At 37.7% G+C, this 20324-nt stretch overlaps 1 protein-coding gene across 1 annotated transcript in view; it reads right to left on the bottom strand.

Moving 5' to 3' along the window:
* Window positions 1-2481: 2481 nt before the first annotated feature.
* The window catches only part of LOC136875973 (meprin A subunit beta-like), a 70924-nt gene continuing 53081 nt past the window's right edge, over window positions 2482-20324 (bottom strand). The window contains exons 5-8 of the mRNA XM_067149588.2: window positions 19567-19807; window positions 12764-12909; window positions 6057-6194; window positions 2482-2982 (exon numbers count right to left, since the gene is read on the bottom strand). Coding sequence (XP_067005689.2) covers window positions 2482-2982; window positions 6057-6194; window positions 12764-12909; window positions 19567-19807 — 1026 coding nt within the window. The remainder of the gene's footprint in view (window positions 2983-6056; window positions 6195-12763; window positions 12910-19566; window positions 19808-20324) is intronic.

Raw genomic sequence — 20324 nt, 5'->3', positions numbered from 1 at the left:
TTACATAGAATTAAATTTCTGATCATTTACCGGTATGCCTTATACATTTTTACTGTTCTGGCTATGATAACTGAGAAGTTCATGAATTTTAAATTTTGTTGCTAAGTTCATATCAATGCCATGCCACAAATAAATGGCTGAACAGAATTTAATGAAAATTGGTATGTTAAGTCAGGGAATAAAGCACCACAATCTAGTCTATAAATAATTTTATACACACTGCAAGAAATGGTAGATTAGAGGATGGGGCTTAAAATTTCATTTTTAAATACCTATATCATAGGTCCCATCGAAAAGTATTACATAAAAAATGATACAGAGAATACAATTTCTGATCACTTATATCTTAATACAGTTTTGTCTTACTGACTATGATAACAGAATAAAATTCATGAATTGTGAGATTATTGTAAAAATAAAAATCGTAAAGGAACGATCCCTTGAGGAATATGACAAGAGGTAGTCGTGAAAGAATGAAGAACTCTCTTTACATTAGATACCCTAATATCACAGAGTCGGGAGAAGACTAAATGTGCAGCCCTACAATATCAGAAGCTCATAAAGTTGATCAACAATAACATTACATTGACCATTGGTTGTTGTGATGTGCTTTGACTTTCCTGCTGCCATTCATCTCCGATAGATGAGATTATTGCTGTGCCCTGAGTAAAACAGCCTGCCTGAATATTGGCAGAAAGTAGCTGGGGAGTTAGATCATTTTGATTTAGCATGCCATTACTCTGGTTTATAAATTTCCTGATAACTATTGGTACATAACACACTGGTTCATCATAGTATTCCAGCTATTCAATCCCTATTCTGAAGTGCTGATTGGAATGAGTAGTGCGCAAGCTTATTGTAATATGGCAGAGGAGTGTTCACAGCTGTCTGCAGCCTGCTTATTCCGTAGCAAAGCACTAGCTCATCGGCTAGTATGAATGTAAAGTTGGAATTCAAAATAGGGCAAATACTCATTTATAAGAAGAGGAATTAGAGATTGGAATAATTTACCAACGGAGATGTTATGTAAATTTCCGACTTCTTTGGTATCATTTAAGAAAATATTAGATAAAAAACTTTTACCGAATCTGCCACCTGGGCGACAGCACTGAATGCAGAACAATGGTGACTGACTGATATGAATGGGCAGAGGTACTTAATGAGGCCATTTTTGTCATTTTCAGCCACTGGTAATTGCTCAACAGCTGATAAAAAAAATGAGATTATCTTCCACAAGTAGCTACATCCGCAGTAAGTCCGCCAGAGTAGAGGGACTTTTGAAGAAGTAGAAGGTGCACCATATGCACTAAACAGAGATATGAAAGTGCTCTGTGTTGGTGGGAGGAAAGTGATCTGTTGATGACATTATGGAAGTGACAGCTTTTCTTATGATGCCCATTTAGTTCTTTCATTTCTATTATCAAGGTCTTTTGTTTTCAATACTTTATTCTTTAAATGTATAATACATTGGTAAATAAATATAATAACCTTGAATCTGCTATTATGCAGAAGTTTTGTCTTTGTGTTGATACAGACTGAATAACACTATTTACATACTATCTGACGTGACATGATCTACACCAGGGCATTGTTTCCACTGCTCACAAGAACAATGCCTCCTGATTTATACAGATCTATTGCCCTTGTTGGGGAATTTCAAAAAATCTGTAAGAATTCTGAACATAAAGAACTGCAGACTTTCAATCTCAATAGGCTTAAATCACAGTGCCCACTTCTGGTGGATGCCCCTAACAAACTGCAGTTACGAGACCTACAAGACTGGAAGGATTGGTGGGAAGCAGTAACAGAGGTGCTTCTTCTCAGGTGCCCAACTTTCAAGTAGATTCCTAGTTACCACTTAAGACCTTGATTTCCCTGAATGAAATCAGAACAGGCCACAGAAGGTGCAGGGAAGTGATACATTAACAGAACAAGCTATAAACTCCCACATTGGACTATGGAACTCCACATCAGGCCATTCACCACATTGTCAAATGAATATACTATCTGGGCATATCAAGGCACCGGTAGTCAAGAGAAACTTCTTAAGGCTACTCAGAAACTGTTTGGTGGATTGAGAGAGCCTATTGGGGAGCTTATTGGCTTATTGTGTGAATATTGTATTATTAAGATTATTTCCTAAGATATGTCTGTATTAGCCATATGCTAAATAAAGAGATACCCTTGATTAGTTGCAGGTACTTTGAATGGTATTCCATCCCTCATTTTCTTAGACACTCATTATTAAGACAATATACATTCCAAGATAAGCTTCTGGGCTGTCTTTATAAGGACAGGTATTTCAGGAAAGCAAACAAAAAGTTTAATAAAGTAAAATTTATAAGAGAAGAATAAAGTTGAGAACAATTTATTACACGTTAGTATTAGTATAAATTAATATTGAGATCTTTCTTACTCTAAGCAACTCAGCTAAATTAATAGTTTGTACTTATGAGGTATTCAAGGACTCATTTACATTCTTTAACTATGAGTGTTATTATGTGGATCTTTGTGTCCAGAAGACAGAAAGTCTGTTGGAAAGATAGTAACTGGCTGTGCTGATGTAGTCTTCATGGTGGGCTGTGCTGGTGTAGACTTCATGGTGGTCTGTGCTGACGTAGTCTTCATGGTGGTCTCTGTTGACGTAGTCTTCATGGTGGTCTCTGTTGACGTAGTCTTCATTGTGGTCTGTGCTGACGTAGTCTTCATGGTGGTCTCTGCTGACGTAGTGTTCATGGTGGGTTGTGTGACTCCTGGGAGGGGCACTGCTTTTGTTGGAGTGACAACACTGGAAAATGGCAGACATGAAGTTGTCATTGTCATATTCTGAGGTTCAGACATTGTTGTAGTGACTGGCTTGATGGTTGTAGTCGATGGTCTCTGTGTCGTGTTCATCTTACAAGGTTTGTAAGAAATTAGGACATCATCCAGGGCAATGGTCCCAAGTTTGTTGGAGTCATTAAATGAAGATATGAAGATGAGCTGAAACATATCAAAATTATTTTAGGATTCTGATGTGATCTCTAACAAAAGATATTAGAGAGGAAATATTTCATTTGAAGGAAGAATAGAGAAGACAAATATTTATTGAGATAACAAACTTGTAAAAAGGAAAATGTAAAAGTCTTGATGTCATCCTTAAATACCCTCCAGTTCTTGATTTTCGTTTGAAAGATTTTTCCATATTCTATATCCTGCTCTGTTATCACTGAACTATTGGCCATGCATGTTAATGCATTATGGCTATGGAGCAAAGCTCTGCATTCGAGAGGCAAGTGGGTATGAAACCCACCATCAACTGTCCTGAGAATGGTTTTCTGTGGTTTCCCACTTTCACTTCCAGGCAAATGTCGGAACAGTTCCTATTCATAGGCCACAGCCGATACCTTCTGCATCCTTACCCAGTTTCATTCACCATCATTCATTTCATCTTCACCAGCTCCTCAAATGAGGTTGGTGTTGGGAAGGGCATCGGCCCATAAAATCATGCCATATAATTTCATCTCACCTCATCCCTAGAAGCCATATCAAGAGACAAGACTAAACAGTAGACATACCCTATGTACATACATACTGTACGTACATACCTTGTTCTTTTATCATGCTCAGCCTTAAATCTTCATTGACTTCTTTCTGCCATCAAAGTTTGCCTTTGAGCACCCAAATTTTTCAGAATGTTCATCGTTAGCCTGTTGTCATTCATGCGGAGCACATGGCCAAAAAAAGTAAGCCTTCTTTTCCTAATGGCATTTGTTATCTTTCCCACTTTGTTATGCACATCATTGTTTCCTGTTCTTCCTTGCTCCTTTTGTTTTTGTTGTTCCTAAGATCTTTCCCCCACCTTTTGTTCTAGCTTCTCGCATTCTTGCTCTGAGGTCTTATTTTTCAAGCTCAGTGCTTCTGACCTATATCTAGTGTTATAGTAGAACGCAACCTCTTAGTTCGATTCCAGATGATAAGAAATTTCTACACAAGCTCCTTCTTACTATGCAACACGTACCGACACAGAGAGGTCTTATGGCGATGATGGGATAGAAAAGGTCAAGGAGTTGGAAGGAAGCGGCTGTGGCCTTAATTTAAGGTACATTACATTAAGGTACACTAGGCATTTGCCTAGTGTGAAAATGGGAAACTACCGAAAACCATCTTCCGGGCTGCCGACAGTGGGATTTGAAACCACTATCTCCTGGATGCAAGTTCACAGCTGCGTGCCCCTAAACGCATGGCCAACTCACCCGGTGATATGATTTTGGGTTGGGGTTTATCTGGAATTAGTGTCGTCAATTTCCTGACACCATTGTAACCATGACAACCAGTGTTCATCATCCATGTATTAGGTCAGAAGCGCCATCTATGCATTGCTATAAGAATGAAAACTCTTAGTTGCATGTTGTTTATACGTTGATATCAGAACGCAACCTCTTAGTTCGATTCTAGATGATTAGAAATTTCTACACAAGCTCCTTCTTACTAAGCAACACGCACTAATGTTGACAGAGGAAAAGTATTTGGATCTCGCATTGTACATGGCACAAAAATTGATTGGTTTGTTGCGTGATGAACATGCTGAAGAGATTTTGTTTCCAACTACCTACATCAGTGAACCAAGTACTGTATATTCAAGATTGAGCACATCACTCTGCTTATGATGACTACAAGTGAAATTCATGGACAAAACAGACATAGAGTAAAACCTGAGCCTCTGTGGATCAGGCGGCAGCGCGCTGGCCTCTCACTGCTGGGTTCCGTGGTTTAACACCTGCTCACTCCATGCAAGATTTGTGCTGGACAAAGCAGAGGCAGGATAAGTTTTCCTCTGGGTACTCCAGTTTTCCCTGTCATCTTTCATTCCAGCAACATTCTCCAATATCATTTCATCTGTCAGTCATTAATAATTGCCCCAAAGGAGTGCGACAGGCTTCGAAAGCCGGCACAATTCCTATCCTCACCACAAGATGCGGGCTTCCTTCATGCCATCCCTCACCCAGTCACTGACTGGAAAACCGGTTGTAGATTTTCTTTTCATAGTAAAACCTACATGGCGATGAAGATTATGCATATCAATTTGATCAAAGGTTTGTTCACCATGTTTAAAACCACCAGCGATACAGCAAACCTTACTCGCACTGGCATAGAAGACAAGAAATTTGTGGGTAATTTCTGACAAAAGAGTAGCATTACAAAAATGTTGGAAACTTTGGGCAAAGAAAAATTAAGAGTAAGGAAACAAGCTGTTTGACTGTGTGGTATGTTCAGAGCTGTCAGTGAAGAGATGGCATGGAATTACATTAGTATAAAAATAATCTTGAGTGGAGCTTTAAAATGTAGGAAAGATTGATCTGTTGCACACATATGGACCCAAAGTTGGTAATGGAAATTTTACAGTAGAACTGAACAAATGTGTCTACAGTGTAAAAACTGCATTTCTGTATTTTGACTTCTTGCACTATCTATGTTTCTTCTTAACAAACTAAGTTATGCAGCAGTGCAGGTTTTGCCACTTGATGTCATGAAAACTTTATACAATTGCTAGGAAAACTAGTGAAACCTGTAATTGAGCTTTTCTAAAAATACAGTTTCTTTAATAGAAACAGTCAATAATTAATATCTTCTGAAGTATTGCACCGAAGCATGAACTCTTTTTTTTTTTTTAATGCTCTGTAACTTATGCCATTTTCAGAACAACACAAATCTCAAAAATGAAAAATCTTACTTTAGGTCACTTTCCGCGCAACAGGCCATATATGAAGATAAAATTGGAATTCAAGAGGAAAAATTGGGGCAAATATTTTATAGGAAGAGGAATTAAGGATGGAAATAATTTATCAAGTGAAATGTTTGATAAATTTCCAAGTCCTTCAATTAAGAAGAGACAAGATAAATAACTTATAGGGAATCTAACCTAAATGTAGTTCAGTGATGAATGATGACTCATTGACACATTTACTGTGTTTCCACCTTCATTTTGATAACATATTTCTCCTCTCTACTGTTGTAGAGATATAAACCATCAGTCAAAGAACCCACTGACTTACAATATGCGGGCCAGCTCTTACCTTAAAAGGATCAGCGATTTCTAGTGGAACTTCAACAAGGTTCCACTTGTCATTAGGTTCACTCATTTCCCACAGATCGTAGACATCCTCTGTGCTGTACGACAGTTGCGTTACGTTGTCTAGGTATATCTGCGAGACCTTCAACATAGAATATGTATACTGAGGGAGGCCATGGTAATTTGGATGCATCTTTGCAATGATACACTAAAATTTCATCTGTTAATACAAAAATAAATGTTTAGCAGCCATTTAGGTTTTGTTCAAGGTTAATTTTGAGATAAGTACACATTTTCAGTTATGAAATAACCAGCATTTCACACCAGTGTGGCTCACTAGCTGCCAGCATCTTGGAGTGTTGTGGTGTCTTAAATTATGATCCTGCTGCCCCAATGAAGCAAAATGCTGGTCATTTCATGATTGAAATAGCCTCAAAGGCCTGAATATTTTCAATTTTTCTTATAAGACCTGAAATTAAATTACAGTTCCCTGCGCAGACTTAATTTTTGATTAAGGATATTGCCTAGCTTTCTTTACAATATTCCCCTACTAAAATACCAACTTTGATGCAAATCAAGGCTGTAAATTTGTCTGTACCAAGTGTGATTTTCACCTGAAGTATTCCATAATCTTATTTCAAGTTCAGGAGCACCTACTCAAATTCTGGCCCTAATATACAAATTACAAACACAATGCACACACTTCTGCAGTCCAACCACAGCATTACCACTGGTTATCGGACATGTTTCAACATACTCAAGTGCATGAGAGCAAAGGTCTTCAATGTTCTAAAGGCCCAAAATTATTCAATAATAACAATATTTTGTTTTGTATAGGTTTAATGTTACACTAACACATTGAAGGTTTTTGGCAACATAAGGATAGGAAAGGGCTAGAATTGAGAAGGTAGCAGCCATGGCCTTAATTAAGGTACAGCCCAAGCATTTGCCTGGTGTGAAAATGGGAAATTATGGAAAATGGATTTAAACCCACCATCTCCCAAATGCAAGCTCACAGCTACATGACCCTAACCAAACAGCAACTCGCTCAGTACGATAATGTAATAATAATGTAGAGGCCTACAGGGCATACAGAGGAGTGAGGTAGTTTGCCATTGCTTTCCTCACAGGGTCAGAAATTTCCATCACAGCACAACCTTTCATAAGGAACAGGTGCACTAATCATGCTCTGAATATCATTACTCAGCACCATCCATATCCCAGCAGCTTCCATATTGTCACAGCCATAGACTGATGACCAACTGAATTAGAGAATAGTTGTCATTGGCAAAATGGCCCTGTGGTTGGTCTAGTGAATATAATAGTTTGGGCTGGTGTGAAGTAAGGAATATATGAAACTGTGGACATAAAGTCAATATCAGAACCAAATATTTCTTAGTTCAGGCAGTTGCCACATGATGACATTGCAACATTGCGCAGCCTTGAACTCCATGTGGGATTTTCTCATGTGGCTATTCAATTGTGGTAATGCGGGAGGGGCTAATGCAAAACATTTCAAATGAGCTAAGAACACTTTTTATATAAATAAAGTGTAGATTTAACTATGTTGTGTGTTAAAGACACTATATTATGTATGGTACCCTTTTCTGCTTTTAAACCATGCCATATTATGTGAAATTTTCACCTATTATATCCCACCCAAAATTTTTGAAGTCATAAAGTCTGATACTGGTTGTATAGACAAGGAAATTTCCCACAGAATTCAGGCAGGTAGCAACTTTTACAAAATAGTTAAGACATAATATGGAACAAGAAAATACCAGCAAAATGTAACAGAGACTTATATGAAACCTATCATGTACCAATCCTGACCTATGGTTTCAAAACATGGACCACAAGAAATAAAGATGTTAGTAGAATCCAGGCAGCAGAAATAAGATTTGTCCATAGCATGATCGGTAAAACACGGAGAGACAGAGTCCGTGATGAGGAAATCCACAAGCAGGCTCAAGTTGTAAGACTGCAGGACAGAATAACAGTGCAGCGACTGAGATGGTATGGACATATGTGACGCATGGGAGATAACAGATTACCAAAACAAATGTATGATCTAAAACTTGAAGACAAGAGACCAAGAGGGCGACCAAGGCTCAGGTACGAGGACATGGTGAAGATTGACATTCAACAGCAAGGACATACTTTGGAAAGCATCAAAGAAGGAGAGAAGTTCAGAGACCGCAACTGGTGGAGAAGCCTTGTTTGCCAACCCATCGCTTAAGATGAACGACGTGGGATATGTATTGTGCCATTTCACCGTTCTATAGTTGCAGTATTAGGAACAAAAATGGCGTTCCAGCTATTAATGGATCAATATAAAAGCAATTAACAGCGGTACGAGCCGAAAAGATAATAATTTCAACCGGCAATCACGGAAAGAACCACTCTTAGAAGGCGGTGAGAAAGAATGACGAGAGCGGATTATTTAAACTGATTATTGAAAAAAGACTTCCATTAGAACAAAAACTCAATCCAGCACTGCATCGAAGAAAGGACGGAGTCGTGTAAAGAAACGAGTTACTTATCAAATTATATAATCAATTATTGAAGAAGAGATTAAATCCGCGAGCGCGCTCAACGTCAGCTGTAGGTTGACATATATACGTGAAACTATAGACCAGCTATAAAGAAACGTCAAGTTTGGTTCAGTACTACGTCACGGTTGGGCTCGGAAACATTATATTTTTGCCCGATACTGCACAACGTGGAGAGAGCGGAATTCAACTGGATATAAAGTGCAATTCTAAAAGCACATAAAATTTACATCTGTTCGGCAAGCAAGGCAGTTGACAATAAGAGGACATTTAGAGCTGTTATAATCAAATTAGACGGCCCAGAACACGTATATTCTCTTATCATTAGCACTACGAAACAGATTACAGCATGTATAAATTAACTAATGCCTTGTGTTATTCTGTCCCTGATGTAATGAAGACCACTATGATGTTCTAAGAGGCTGAGGCAGAGACTACTCCGGCTATGGTGGCGCTTCACGAGATTGATGACCCAGGAGGGTGGTAATCAGCTGAGAGGACGAGATGGACCCGATTACCTAAGCCGAACCATGGAGTGAGGCTTACCATTCCCGATGAACAACAGCGAGATGGGAGTCACTACCCAATAAGCAAAGTTAAGTCCCCTATGAGTCGTTTCATAAGTAGAAACCTTTATTCTTTTGGCTAAATGTGATAAGCTTTATGACATTGTGTGTGCGTAGTTAATATTCAAGTGTAGTTACAAGGAAGTAGGTATTCATCTGAAGTTACCGTTAATCCCATACATAGGTGTAAAATACCAGTGAATGCCGTTCGTAAGTTTATCAATATGGTGTTAGAGAAGTGATTGATATTTTTTAAACCGATGTCAGTGAAGTGTTAGAGTATTAAGTGGAAGTTAACATACATGCGTGATGGCTTTAACAAAATAACAAGCGTAGAAATCGTATTTAGGGAATGTTTACGACAAAATATAGTAGCACAGTTTAACGTTGTGATGTGCTGTTCTTTGATACTATGACAGTAATGATAATGGTTTTATATGTGTAGGTTATGGCACATATGCTGCGTATTTGATGAAACGAGTGCCTTGAGATGCACTAATATGAATACTACGTGATAATTGAAGTGATAAATGGTGAATGAAATAATGATATGAGTTGATAGTAGATTATGATGGTGATAGTTATTGTTATTTAGAAAGTTGGTCATAGTATTCTTCGAGAGATGATAGTATGTGTAAATTGCACATGCTAAGGTATATATTGAAACGTACTGTTTTCAATTGCTATATTTTATTTCCTAATATATAATATAGATTAGGATACGATCTCAATGCCATCAATATAGAATTAATTGAGTATATAGGATCATCAGAAGAGCCGAGAGGCCAATAACGTCAATATTTAGGCCTTCACTGACATATCTACGATTGTTTTCATGTATTCTCACATACGGCAACTTAATTTATGGTTTTATGGGAGCAGTTTGACATATCACTGGTAACTTAGTCTTTCATATATGGAGTTTAGATGAAGGTAGAGTCTTCTAATTTGTCAATTTTTCCACTTATGGTATCATTTGTTGGAAAGTTAGTTAAATACACTTGGCAATGCTACATTCAGCCACATACGCACTTTAATTGAATTTCAACCATGAATTAAAATAATAATTGAGTGATTTTAGCCACATAAGCCTTACGATAGAATTAATTTGAGATTACTTACGACTTAAAGTGGACTTGAATTTGCTTATATGGAGATCAATCCACATGAAATATGAAACATTATGAAAATTTGCAAACTCAAACTAGTGGAAATCCCTAATGAACAAACATTATTTTCTCACACGATTTTCCTACTGTGCATGGACATTGATGTGAAGTTTTCAGCCAAGTCATATGCATTTCTCTAGTCACATGTGAATTTAAGTCCAAATGATTGAATTTTTGGTAATTTTGAGGAGCAATCCAGCTCAATAAGGAAAGATTCCAGATCTTAATTAATTAATTAATTAATTAATTATTGGCTATCTTCACTGCATTTTCACATTCTTAATTGAAACCACAATTTGAAATACTGTATATAGTATGGAGTATAGTTTTGTTTTCACTTAAACCAATTGGATGCATCTGATTGTTACAACTATATTGAATAATTTTTCACTTAATTATGTATAATTTAATTTTTCCTTTCATTTAATTTTCACAGATATTACTTAATTACAATATAGTTTTTCGACAGGCCAGGATTAGCGTATCGATGAATGAGGCCTAATTTCCATTTATTTGTTAAAGGTTTTCCAAACCTGTTTTCTTTCAATGCCACATGATTACGGCACTTAGAGATGCTGATTGCGTATGAAACCAGCTACATTGTATAAGATAATTTCTCACGATACTCTACGTGATTTTCAAATCATACTTAGACTAATTTATCAATAAAAGCCGAGTAGTGAAAATATAAAAATTCTTTTAATGCCTACTTAGGATAAGAGCTAGATATAAGCCTATAATGACTCTATTTCTGATTGCGATTTCGATGATAACATGCACGAATTTCTTGAAATGCCGTTATAACCTGGATTTTGAGATAAAATTTCGGCAACATGTAAGTATGGTATCCGACTGATAGCGTGTTGGAGACGTCCTTCTACGTAGGTTGGAATTTACCATAGGCCATCGGTGTACTTTCTCACGCGGAACTCACAACCCAGCAATATTAGATAGATGGAATCGTTATTAAGAGCTAGTCTGGAACTCATGTATCCCCACCTGGACGCGGGAGCGGTGCAGTATGTATGTATGAATGTATGTAATGTATGTATGTATGTATGTATGTATGTATGTATGTATGAATCTTACTATATATAAAATGGATGTGTGTGTGTATGTATGTGTGTAAATGACACATCTCCTCCTAAACCACTGGAGCAATTTCAAGCAAACTTGGTACACGTATTACTTACTATTAGGAGATGAGCACTGTGGGGGTAAGCCATCCCTAGCGCCCTTAAGGGAGGGGGGTCGGTGGGGTTAGTTATAAAAATAATCGAGAATAGTGTCGAATTCATAGTTTTCGGGGTCGCTGAATTGAAAAGTAATACCCCAGAATTTTTTTAAGTCCTTTTAGGTGGGGAGTGAAGGTGGGGGGGGGGGGGGTGAGATATAGAAATAATTAAAAACAGTTTCGAATCCATAGATTTCAGGGTCTCTGAGATGAATAGTAATACTTCGGATTTTTTACATCCAAGTAGGGGGCAAAGGGGGTGAGGTATAAAAATAATCGAAAAGCTATATATACAAATCTTATCTTCTTCTTACTATATATAAAAATGGATGGATGTGCGAGCGTGGGTGTGTGTGTGTGTGTGTATAAATGACACATCTTCTCCTAAACCACTGGAGCAATTTCACCAAACTTGGTACACTTATCAATTAGTATCAGGAGACAAACCGCGTGGGGGTAAGACACCCCTAGCACCCTTATGGACAGGGGGCGAGGGGGGTGGTATAAAAATAATCTAGAATAGTATCGAATTCATAGTTTTCGTGGTCGCTGAAATGAATAGTGACACTCCAAATTTTTTAAAGTTCATGTTCAGCCCCCTTTGGGGTGAGGGTGAGGGGGGAGTGAGATATAAAAATTATCAAAAACATTGTCGAATCTACAGTTTTTGGGGTTACAGAGCTCAATGGTGACAATCCAGATTTTTTATCTCTGGATAACAGTCTCATTGACAGTTGAAATCCTGTACATCGTATCTATAGTGCGACGGCTAAATACATACAGTTATCACTTATTAATTTTTGACAGGATCAAATACTTCCCAGTCGATTTGAGCTTCCGTAAGGACAAAGTTTTACTCCAAAATTAAATAATTCAAAGCTTGAAATCAAACACATCCAAATAATTCTAAAACTACATTATGGATCGTAACATATCAATCTGCAAGTCAAAAAGTAATTCTATAAAAATTCACTTCATACATAACTAACTGGTAATGCAAATCTTAAAGGTAGGCTAAATATTCAGAAACTATCCGGGCAATGCCGGGTACTACAGCTAGTTAGGAATAAAAGAGGGTTGTTATAGGTGAGGAAATATGGTATCTTCCTAAGACAGGATCCTCTGATGGCTTCCTTTCTCATCACACCAATATATTTGACACTGAAAGATGTTCTAAAACTAAAACTCACCCTGAAGTAACTGCCATTCCCGTGCATCACGTACCGGAAGCGAAGACAGCCTTCTCTATCATCCTCTGTGACGTTATGCATGTTGACTGAAATAAAATAGCCCGGAGCCGAGCCCATGACCCTGGAAGAGCTCTGCATGTAGCCTTCTGTGAACAGTGAATCAGTTTCTATGTCAGTTAGTATCAGCTCTCTGCCAAGGACAATACACAGACCAATCATAAACAGGTTAGTGTTGTCAGTCAGATGAGAAAGAAGGAGAATGAACAGCTGCATGGATGGGAAAAAGTTAGAAGATATCCAGTGATGGGAAAAGTACAAAATTAAAGTAATTAGGCTCAATTACAGTTACCTGAGAAAAATCACTCCATTACAATTACCAATTACTTTTTTAAGAAATAATCAGAACAATTACTTCACAGAATGCAAGTCTTTAGGGAATTATTTGCATTTCTTTCACACTGGCTGGAATTATATCAAATTTTGCAAAGAAAATACATTATTCCAACACCATTTTGTTTTTTTCTAGCATAGAGACATTAAGTGACTATTGTTACTGGGTGAAACTAATCATACTTTCCCTCCCAAACAAAATTTGCATGTCACTTTCGTGTTTTCATTATTTTCAGGAGATGTATTCAAATAGGGGAATGAAAATGCCTTAAACCCTTCACTGTCACATGTTTATTTCAGCTCAGTTCTTGACCACGTAATCCCTGTGGGTGGGGATAGTAGAATAACATCTACAATATTTCCTACTTGCCGTAAGAGAGACAAAGGGCTTTCAACATGAGAGCTTGGGCTGGGGACTATGGTGCCACTAGGTGAGTCTGGTATTCCTTCCACTTACTCATGTCAATGCCCTCAGTCAATGATTGTTCTTTCCTGACCTCGATAGTATTAGGATTCTGAGGTCTAGGGAATCTTTCCTTTTCACACCCTTCATGACATAAAAATGTGTCAGTTTATCCATTTTAGTCATGGTATCACACCTAAATTTGAAATTCGTAGCGATCCCGAAAAATGGCCTTTCTCTTTCTTTTGCCGATACCTTCACTTGACAAAGTGTTGGCCCTCCTCCATTTTTCCTTCTTGTTAGTGTTAATAGAGGATGGTTGTCCAGTTGTACTTCCTCTTAAAGCAATAATCACCACCATCACCATCTTGACCACATAGTACACGATTAAATCTCAACCAGTAACCACGACAACCTGCGAGTAAGTGAATGAGTGCACATCATATCCTGGAATTATAACCTTGGCGCGATGCCTTACAAGTGCTGGGGCTCCAAAGATGCCAAGCTATCAACACGATGAATATCGATTAGTGGAATGTAACGATTATAATTTTATTTTCAGAAGTAAATTATGAGTAAATATTATATTTTGTCAAAAGTAACATTTACGGGTAAATATTACAAAAGAAATAGTAATGCAATTACTTTCACTCAATTACTTCCCAACTCTGAAAATATTAGGTAGAACCGTCATAGAAAATAGTCAATGCCGTGCAGAGATTGTTCACTGAGTCCAAAAGGGAGCAAATCCTTTCACCTTCAGGTATGACAACTCACATAGGAACCTCCCTCTGTGGATCAATGGTGAAGAATCAGCCACTGGATCAGAAGATCATAGATTTAACCTTTAATTAGTCGCTCACGGAGATTTCCTCCCGGCCGATTACATTTTGCACGGTACTGAACTTCCCAGTTGAACTGTGGGGCTCCCCATCCCTATACCATTCTCCTTGTTCATTTGGACTAGTCCTGTCAACATTTTGGCGTGACTGTGCATCCTGTGTACGAGTGTGGGATCATTGTTGTGATGAGTGACATCACCTGGACATTTCCTCCGTGTGCGATTAAGTAAATTACCTTATATTTTAGTGCATATATTTTTTATTTTGGAGGTCGATGACCTTGTTGTTTTATTCTTCTAAACTTATTTTAGAAATATATTATTTCATATTTCATATGATGTGATTATTGTAGGTAATGGCGAGTCTCACGAATTTAATATCATAAGATCATTTGACATAGTTAAGGTCTACAGTATTCTGCGTTTAGATCAAACAAACTGTGTTGAAATAACCTACTAGTACTTAAAAGGGTTTCTTTTAATTTTACTGAAGAATACTGCAAACAAACATGCCAAAACAACATCTCAAAGGATGAAAATGACACTCATTTTTAACCCGGAGGTTACATCCGTGCGTGACTAGTAACGTAATAATTTTCGCGCGATTAGACAAGGGTTAAACCCATCTGGGGGAGCATGGGTGCCCATACCTGGGGGCAAGAGGGGTCGCCCCCCGCCCCCAGCTCTCAGGGAAAGGCAAAAATCTAATGCAGTCAGGTGTTTTTCTTTCAAGAAAATTATTTCAAAGTCGGTATTACGTAGAAGTAGTAGTACCGCCCCTCACCCCCCCCATCAACAATCAGGGGATATTATGGGTGTTATTCTACCACCTTTCATGTTCCAAAATACTACATACCCCCAGGTCTAAGCCCCCCCTACAAACTGTCATATGGGCGCCCATGTGGGGGAGTAAGATCTCTGAAAGGTAGAAAAACATCCATCACTACTCCAAGTCCTGCGATATTGGCATGTAAATATCTTTGGTCACACATTTGGTGTTTAACTGACAAATTTTCTTAAAAGTTATTATTATTGTTACTCCAATGTGGTACTGAAATTACAATAAAATTCATACTAATAAATAAAAAGAATCTGTGAGTTTGCTTGCATGTAATGGTTAATCTCAGAAGCTACTGGACTGATTTTGACATTTCTTTCACCATTTAAAAGATAATATCACTCCAGGTAACATAAGCTATATATCATCCCAGAATATTATAGGTTTCACACAAGAACTTTGATTGAAGAAAAAATGGTATGGTAGCAATAATAAATCTCAATGTTTGTATGTTTGCCTGTCAGAGTTTCTTCACATAAAAACTACTTGATTGATGGAGCTCAAATTTGGAAACCTTATAGCTGATAACTTGACTTAACATACAGACTACCATACTTACTATCATGCTATCTTTTTAATTTCATTATCATCTTGAGTATTCCCAATATTTTATATGTGACAATATTTATACTTAATATAGATTTTTCAAGCTGAAGATGTTCCAAAATGGAATGAAACATGTTCTTGTAATGTTTAGCTAGAATTTAAGCATAAAAACTAGTTATTTACCGGGCAAGTTGGCCGTGCAGTTAGGGGTGCCCAACTGTGATCTTGCATCCGGGAGATAGTGAGTTCGAGCCCTGAAGATGGTTTTCCGTGGTTTCCCATTTTCACACTAGGCAAATGCTGGGGCTGTACCTTTGTTAAGGCCATGGCTGCTTCCTTCCCACTCCTAAGCTTTCCCTATCCCATCTTCGCTATAAGACCAGTCTGTGTTGATGCGACATAAAGCAAGTTAAAAAAATTAGTTATAAAAATAAAATAAGTATTGGACGGTGGGAAAAATCCTTTGACCTTAGTTGTTAAAGGTAATACGGGATAATAAAAATGAGATTTATAAGTTGTAAACTGTGGAAGGAGGGGCTGCCTGGTCGAGGCGGTAAAGCCGTGCTCGGTTCGCCCAGAAGGACGTGGGTTCGAATCCCCATCAGGAAGTCATAAAATTTAAGAAACAAGATTTCCACTTCCGGAGGTGCATATGGCCCTGAGGTTCACTCAGCCTACACCAAAAATGAGTACCAGGTTAATTCCTGGGGGTAAAGGCGGCCGGGCATAGAGCTAACCACTCTACCCCATCACGTGCCGAGTTTAACAATGGTGGAAGCCCTTACCTTCCACTCCTCCATGGCCTGTACAGAGGTGACTTTGCTTTGCTTTGCTAAACTGTGGAAGTAGTATAAAGAAAGAAATAGAATGAAGTAATTTAATAGATATGTACTTACCAGATATTATAATAGGAGTTGAATCATGGCTGAGAAATGATATAATGGATGCAGAAATTTTCTCACGGAACTGGAATGTTATCGTGGAGACAGGATAGGATTAGTGGAAGGTGGGACTATTCATTCTGGTGAAAGAAGAATTTGTAAGCTATGAAAAAGTTAAAGTTGACAAACATGAAATTCTAGGTGTAAGGCTCATCTCTAACTTGATGTTTTTAGAGTGTACAGATTTAGAAAGGGTAACACAGGCGCTGGTTCAGAATTATTTGATAAGATAAACAGCTATGTGGGAAACGATACAAAAAATGAACGTGATTGTAGCGGGTGATCTCAATTAACCAAATGTCAATTGGGGAGGTAATACAAATGAGAGGAAGCATGAACAACAAATGGCAAATAAGTTAATCTGAATCAGAAAGTGATGGAACATAATAGAGAGAAAAATATTCCAGATGTGGTTCTGATAAAACCAGTTGAGGTTTATAGAGAAACTGAAGTAATAGATGGTATTAGCATTCATGAATCTGTTTTTGCCATACTTCAAAATAAATGTGATAGAAAGGAAGGTCTTAAAAGTGGGACTGTTAGCCAGTACCATATGGCTAATAAGACAGGGGTGAGGGAATTTAAAAAAAAAGTAATTGTGATCAGTGGAAAACAGTAAATAAAAATGCAAACAGACTGGTAGATGCATTTAAAGCAATTGTTGAGGAATGTGTCAACAGGTATGTAAGAAATGGTAAAGAAAATACATAGAAGTTAGAAATTTTGTTTAGAATGTTTATAGGGAGGTATATTCAGCAAAATGAGATGGAATAGGGAGTGGTGATAAGGGCATAGGGATTTGGAAATCAAGTGGGGATGACATAAAAATAATCACTAATTTTAATTTTGGAGCGCACACACACACACACACACACACACACACACACACACACACACACACACACACACACACATACATACATACATACATACATACATACATATGAAGGTCGAGTCATAAGTCATGGCAACTATTCTTTTTCTCGCGAACAGGAGAAAACACGGAAAATCTAAGATATGCATTTGGAAACGTATGGTATGTACTTGTGTATGATGCCACTAGATAGTGTATGTAAACAACAGTGCCCCCAAATTCAGTGTGTGAGTGAAAGCATCACAAAATGGAAGTCAACAAGCAGGAGCAATGATCGTATATTAAAATCTCCAAAGTCAAGAAGCCATTACATGGACAATGGTTTGCTAACAAAGAGGACATCGTAACAGCACTTTGGAGAGAGATGTCACACATTAGCGATACATGTGCAGCAAATGGTATTCAGCGCCTGCCCCACCGCTGGCAACGCACAGTGGAAATCTTGGGTGAATATTTCGAAGGTCTGTAACCAGTGGAGACCATCCTGTCCTTTGTGCGTAGTCTTGTGTATTTGCTGTCTATACCATAATAAAACAAGGTTTACCAATGGCCTGTGTTCTGTCACTTTCCTACGAGAATCTCCTGAAGTCAGAATTTGTTTTCAGGCACTATGCATAAGTAAAATTGAATCTAGCAAAGAAGTCAGCTAAGGATAACATGATGGCAAGCATCATTGGCAGTGATACAAATTTTAGTGACCGAGCTCGATAGCTGCAGTCGCTTAAGTGTGGCCAGTCTCCAGTATTCGGGACATAGTGGGTTCGAACCCCACTGTCGGCAGCCCTGAAGATGTTTTTTTCCTGTGGTTTCCCATTTTCACACCAGGCAAATGCTGGGGCTGTACCGAGCTCGATAGCTGCAGTTGCTTAAGTGCGGCCAGTATCCAGTATTCGGGAGATAGTAGGTTCGAACCCCACTGTCGGCAGCCCTGAAGATGGTTTTCCGTGGTTTCCCATTTTCACACTAGGCAAATGCTGGGGCTGTACCTTAATTAAGGCCATGGCCACTTCCTTCCCACTCCTAGCCCTTTCCTGTCCCATCATCGCCGTAAGACCTATCAGTGTCAGTGCGACGTAAAACAACTAGCAAAAACAAAAAAAACAAAAAAAAAAAGCTGCGGCTGTACCTTAATTAAGGTCACGGCCACTTCCTTCCCACTCCTAGCCCCTTCCTGTGCCATCATCGCCATAAGAACTATCTGTGTCGGTGCGACGTAAAGAAACTTGCAAAAAAAAAAAAATTAGTGAAAATTGGAAGGGTATGTATGTATGTATGTATGTATGTATGTATGTATGTATGTATGTATGTATGTATGTATGCATGCATGCATGTATGTATGTATGTATGCATGCATGTATGTATGTATGTATGTATGTATGTATGTATGTATGTATGTATGTATGTATGTATGTATGTATGTATGTATGTATGTATGTATGTATGTATGTATGTATGTATGTATGTTATTGCTTCAAAATTTAAATTAGTGATATTTACAGCCATTTCTTCTCAGTTTTAACTGAGTTAATTTATAACTGTTAGGTTCTTCACTCTGTCGAAACTACTTTATGATAACAGATTTATACCTTCCGTTATTCTGTTATCATGTATTTTGTTTCTCAGGTAGTTCATAAATTTATTTGTTCATAAATTAGTTTCAACAGACTGATGAATCTAACAGTTATAAAACAAAAGTAAAATTCATGTATGAGTGATCATTAGACATGCAGTGTTAATGTCTGTACAAGAACAATGTGTAGATAGAGTTGGAATTCAAGTCTACAAATTGGGGAAAGTATTTGTTTATAGGAAGGAGAATTATGGTTTGAAATAATTTACCTAGGGAGATGTTTGACAAATTTCCAAGTTCTCTGGAAACATTTAAGAATAGACTAAGCAAATAACTGATAGGGAATTTGCCACCTGTGCAAAGGATTTTCTATCTGCAGATCAGTGATGAATTGGTTCACCTGAACTGTTCTGTCCACGCCACTTCCACACAGTCTTGCTGCCTTCATTCTTGAAGCCACATGTGTGCTGGTTAAAGTTACAATGCACATCATAAGGAAAGTCGGGTAGAGGTCTGTTGTTTTCACAGCCGTAGAGTTTATATACTCGACGTATGTCTCCCGCACTCAGACCATTCTTCTTCCAGATGGGGCCGATCACCACCCCATCCTGCTTCGCCTGGAGGGTGGGTGACACATAGTCCTGCACGGAGGAATAGTAATTTAGATATATCTTATACGCTCAATTTAAAAGAAACAATAAATACAGTTCTATTTCCCATATTTATTTAAAGATATACAGTAAAATTTTTCTCCTCTCAATGGTTCATTGGTGTAAAATTAGTTTTTCTCTTGATGACTTCTTTAGAGCAATACTATTTATTTATTTATTTATTTATTTATTTATTTATTTATTTATTTATTTATTTATTTATTTATTTAGAAGTGGCAAAGTTAAGGCACTTGGCCCTCTCTTGCACTTAACCACATTCTTTGTTATAGGTTAAATTATCTATTCTTACATATTAGGTGAGGAACTTTTAACTTACAATCTGCAGTGAAAAAGGGGGAATATGATAACATATTGACAAAATTCTGTAACTAGATGACAATTTAATAATGATGATTCTAACAATTTAAAAACAAACCAGTAAGTTATTATAACATAGTACCGTATGCACCAGTGATTCTAGAGTTAGTTATTGAACTAATGATCTATG

The sequence above is a fragment of the Anabrus simplex genome, chromosome 6 (genome assembly GCF_040414725.1).
Source record: "Anabrus simplex isolate iqAnaSimp1 chromosome 6, ASM4041472v1, whole genome shotgun sequence".
Lineage (NCBI taxonomy): Eukaryota > Metazoa > Arthropoda > Insecta > Orthoptera > Tettigoniidae > Anabrus > Anabrus simplex.
The sequence above is the reverse complement of the archived record's forward strand: the minus strand, read 5'-3'. Positions and strand labels throughout refer to the sequence as shown.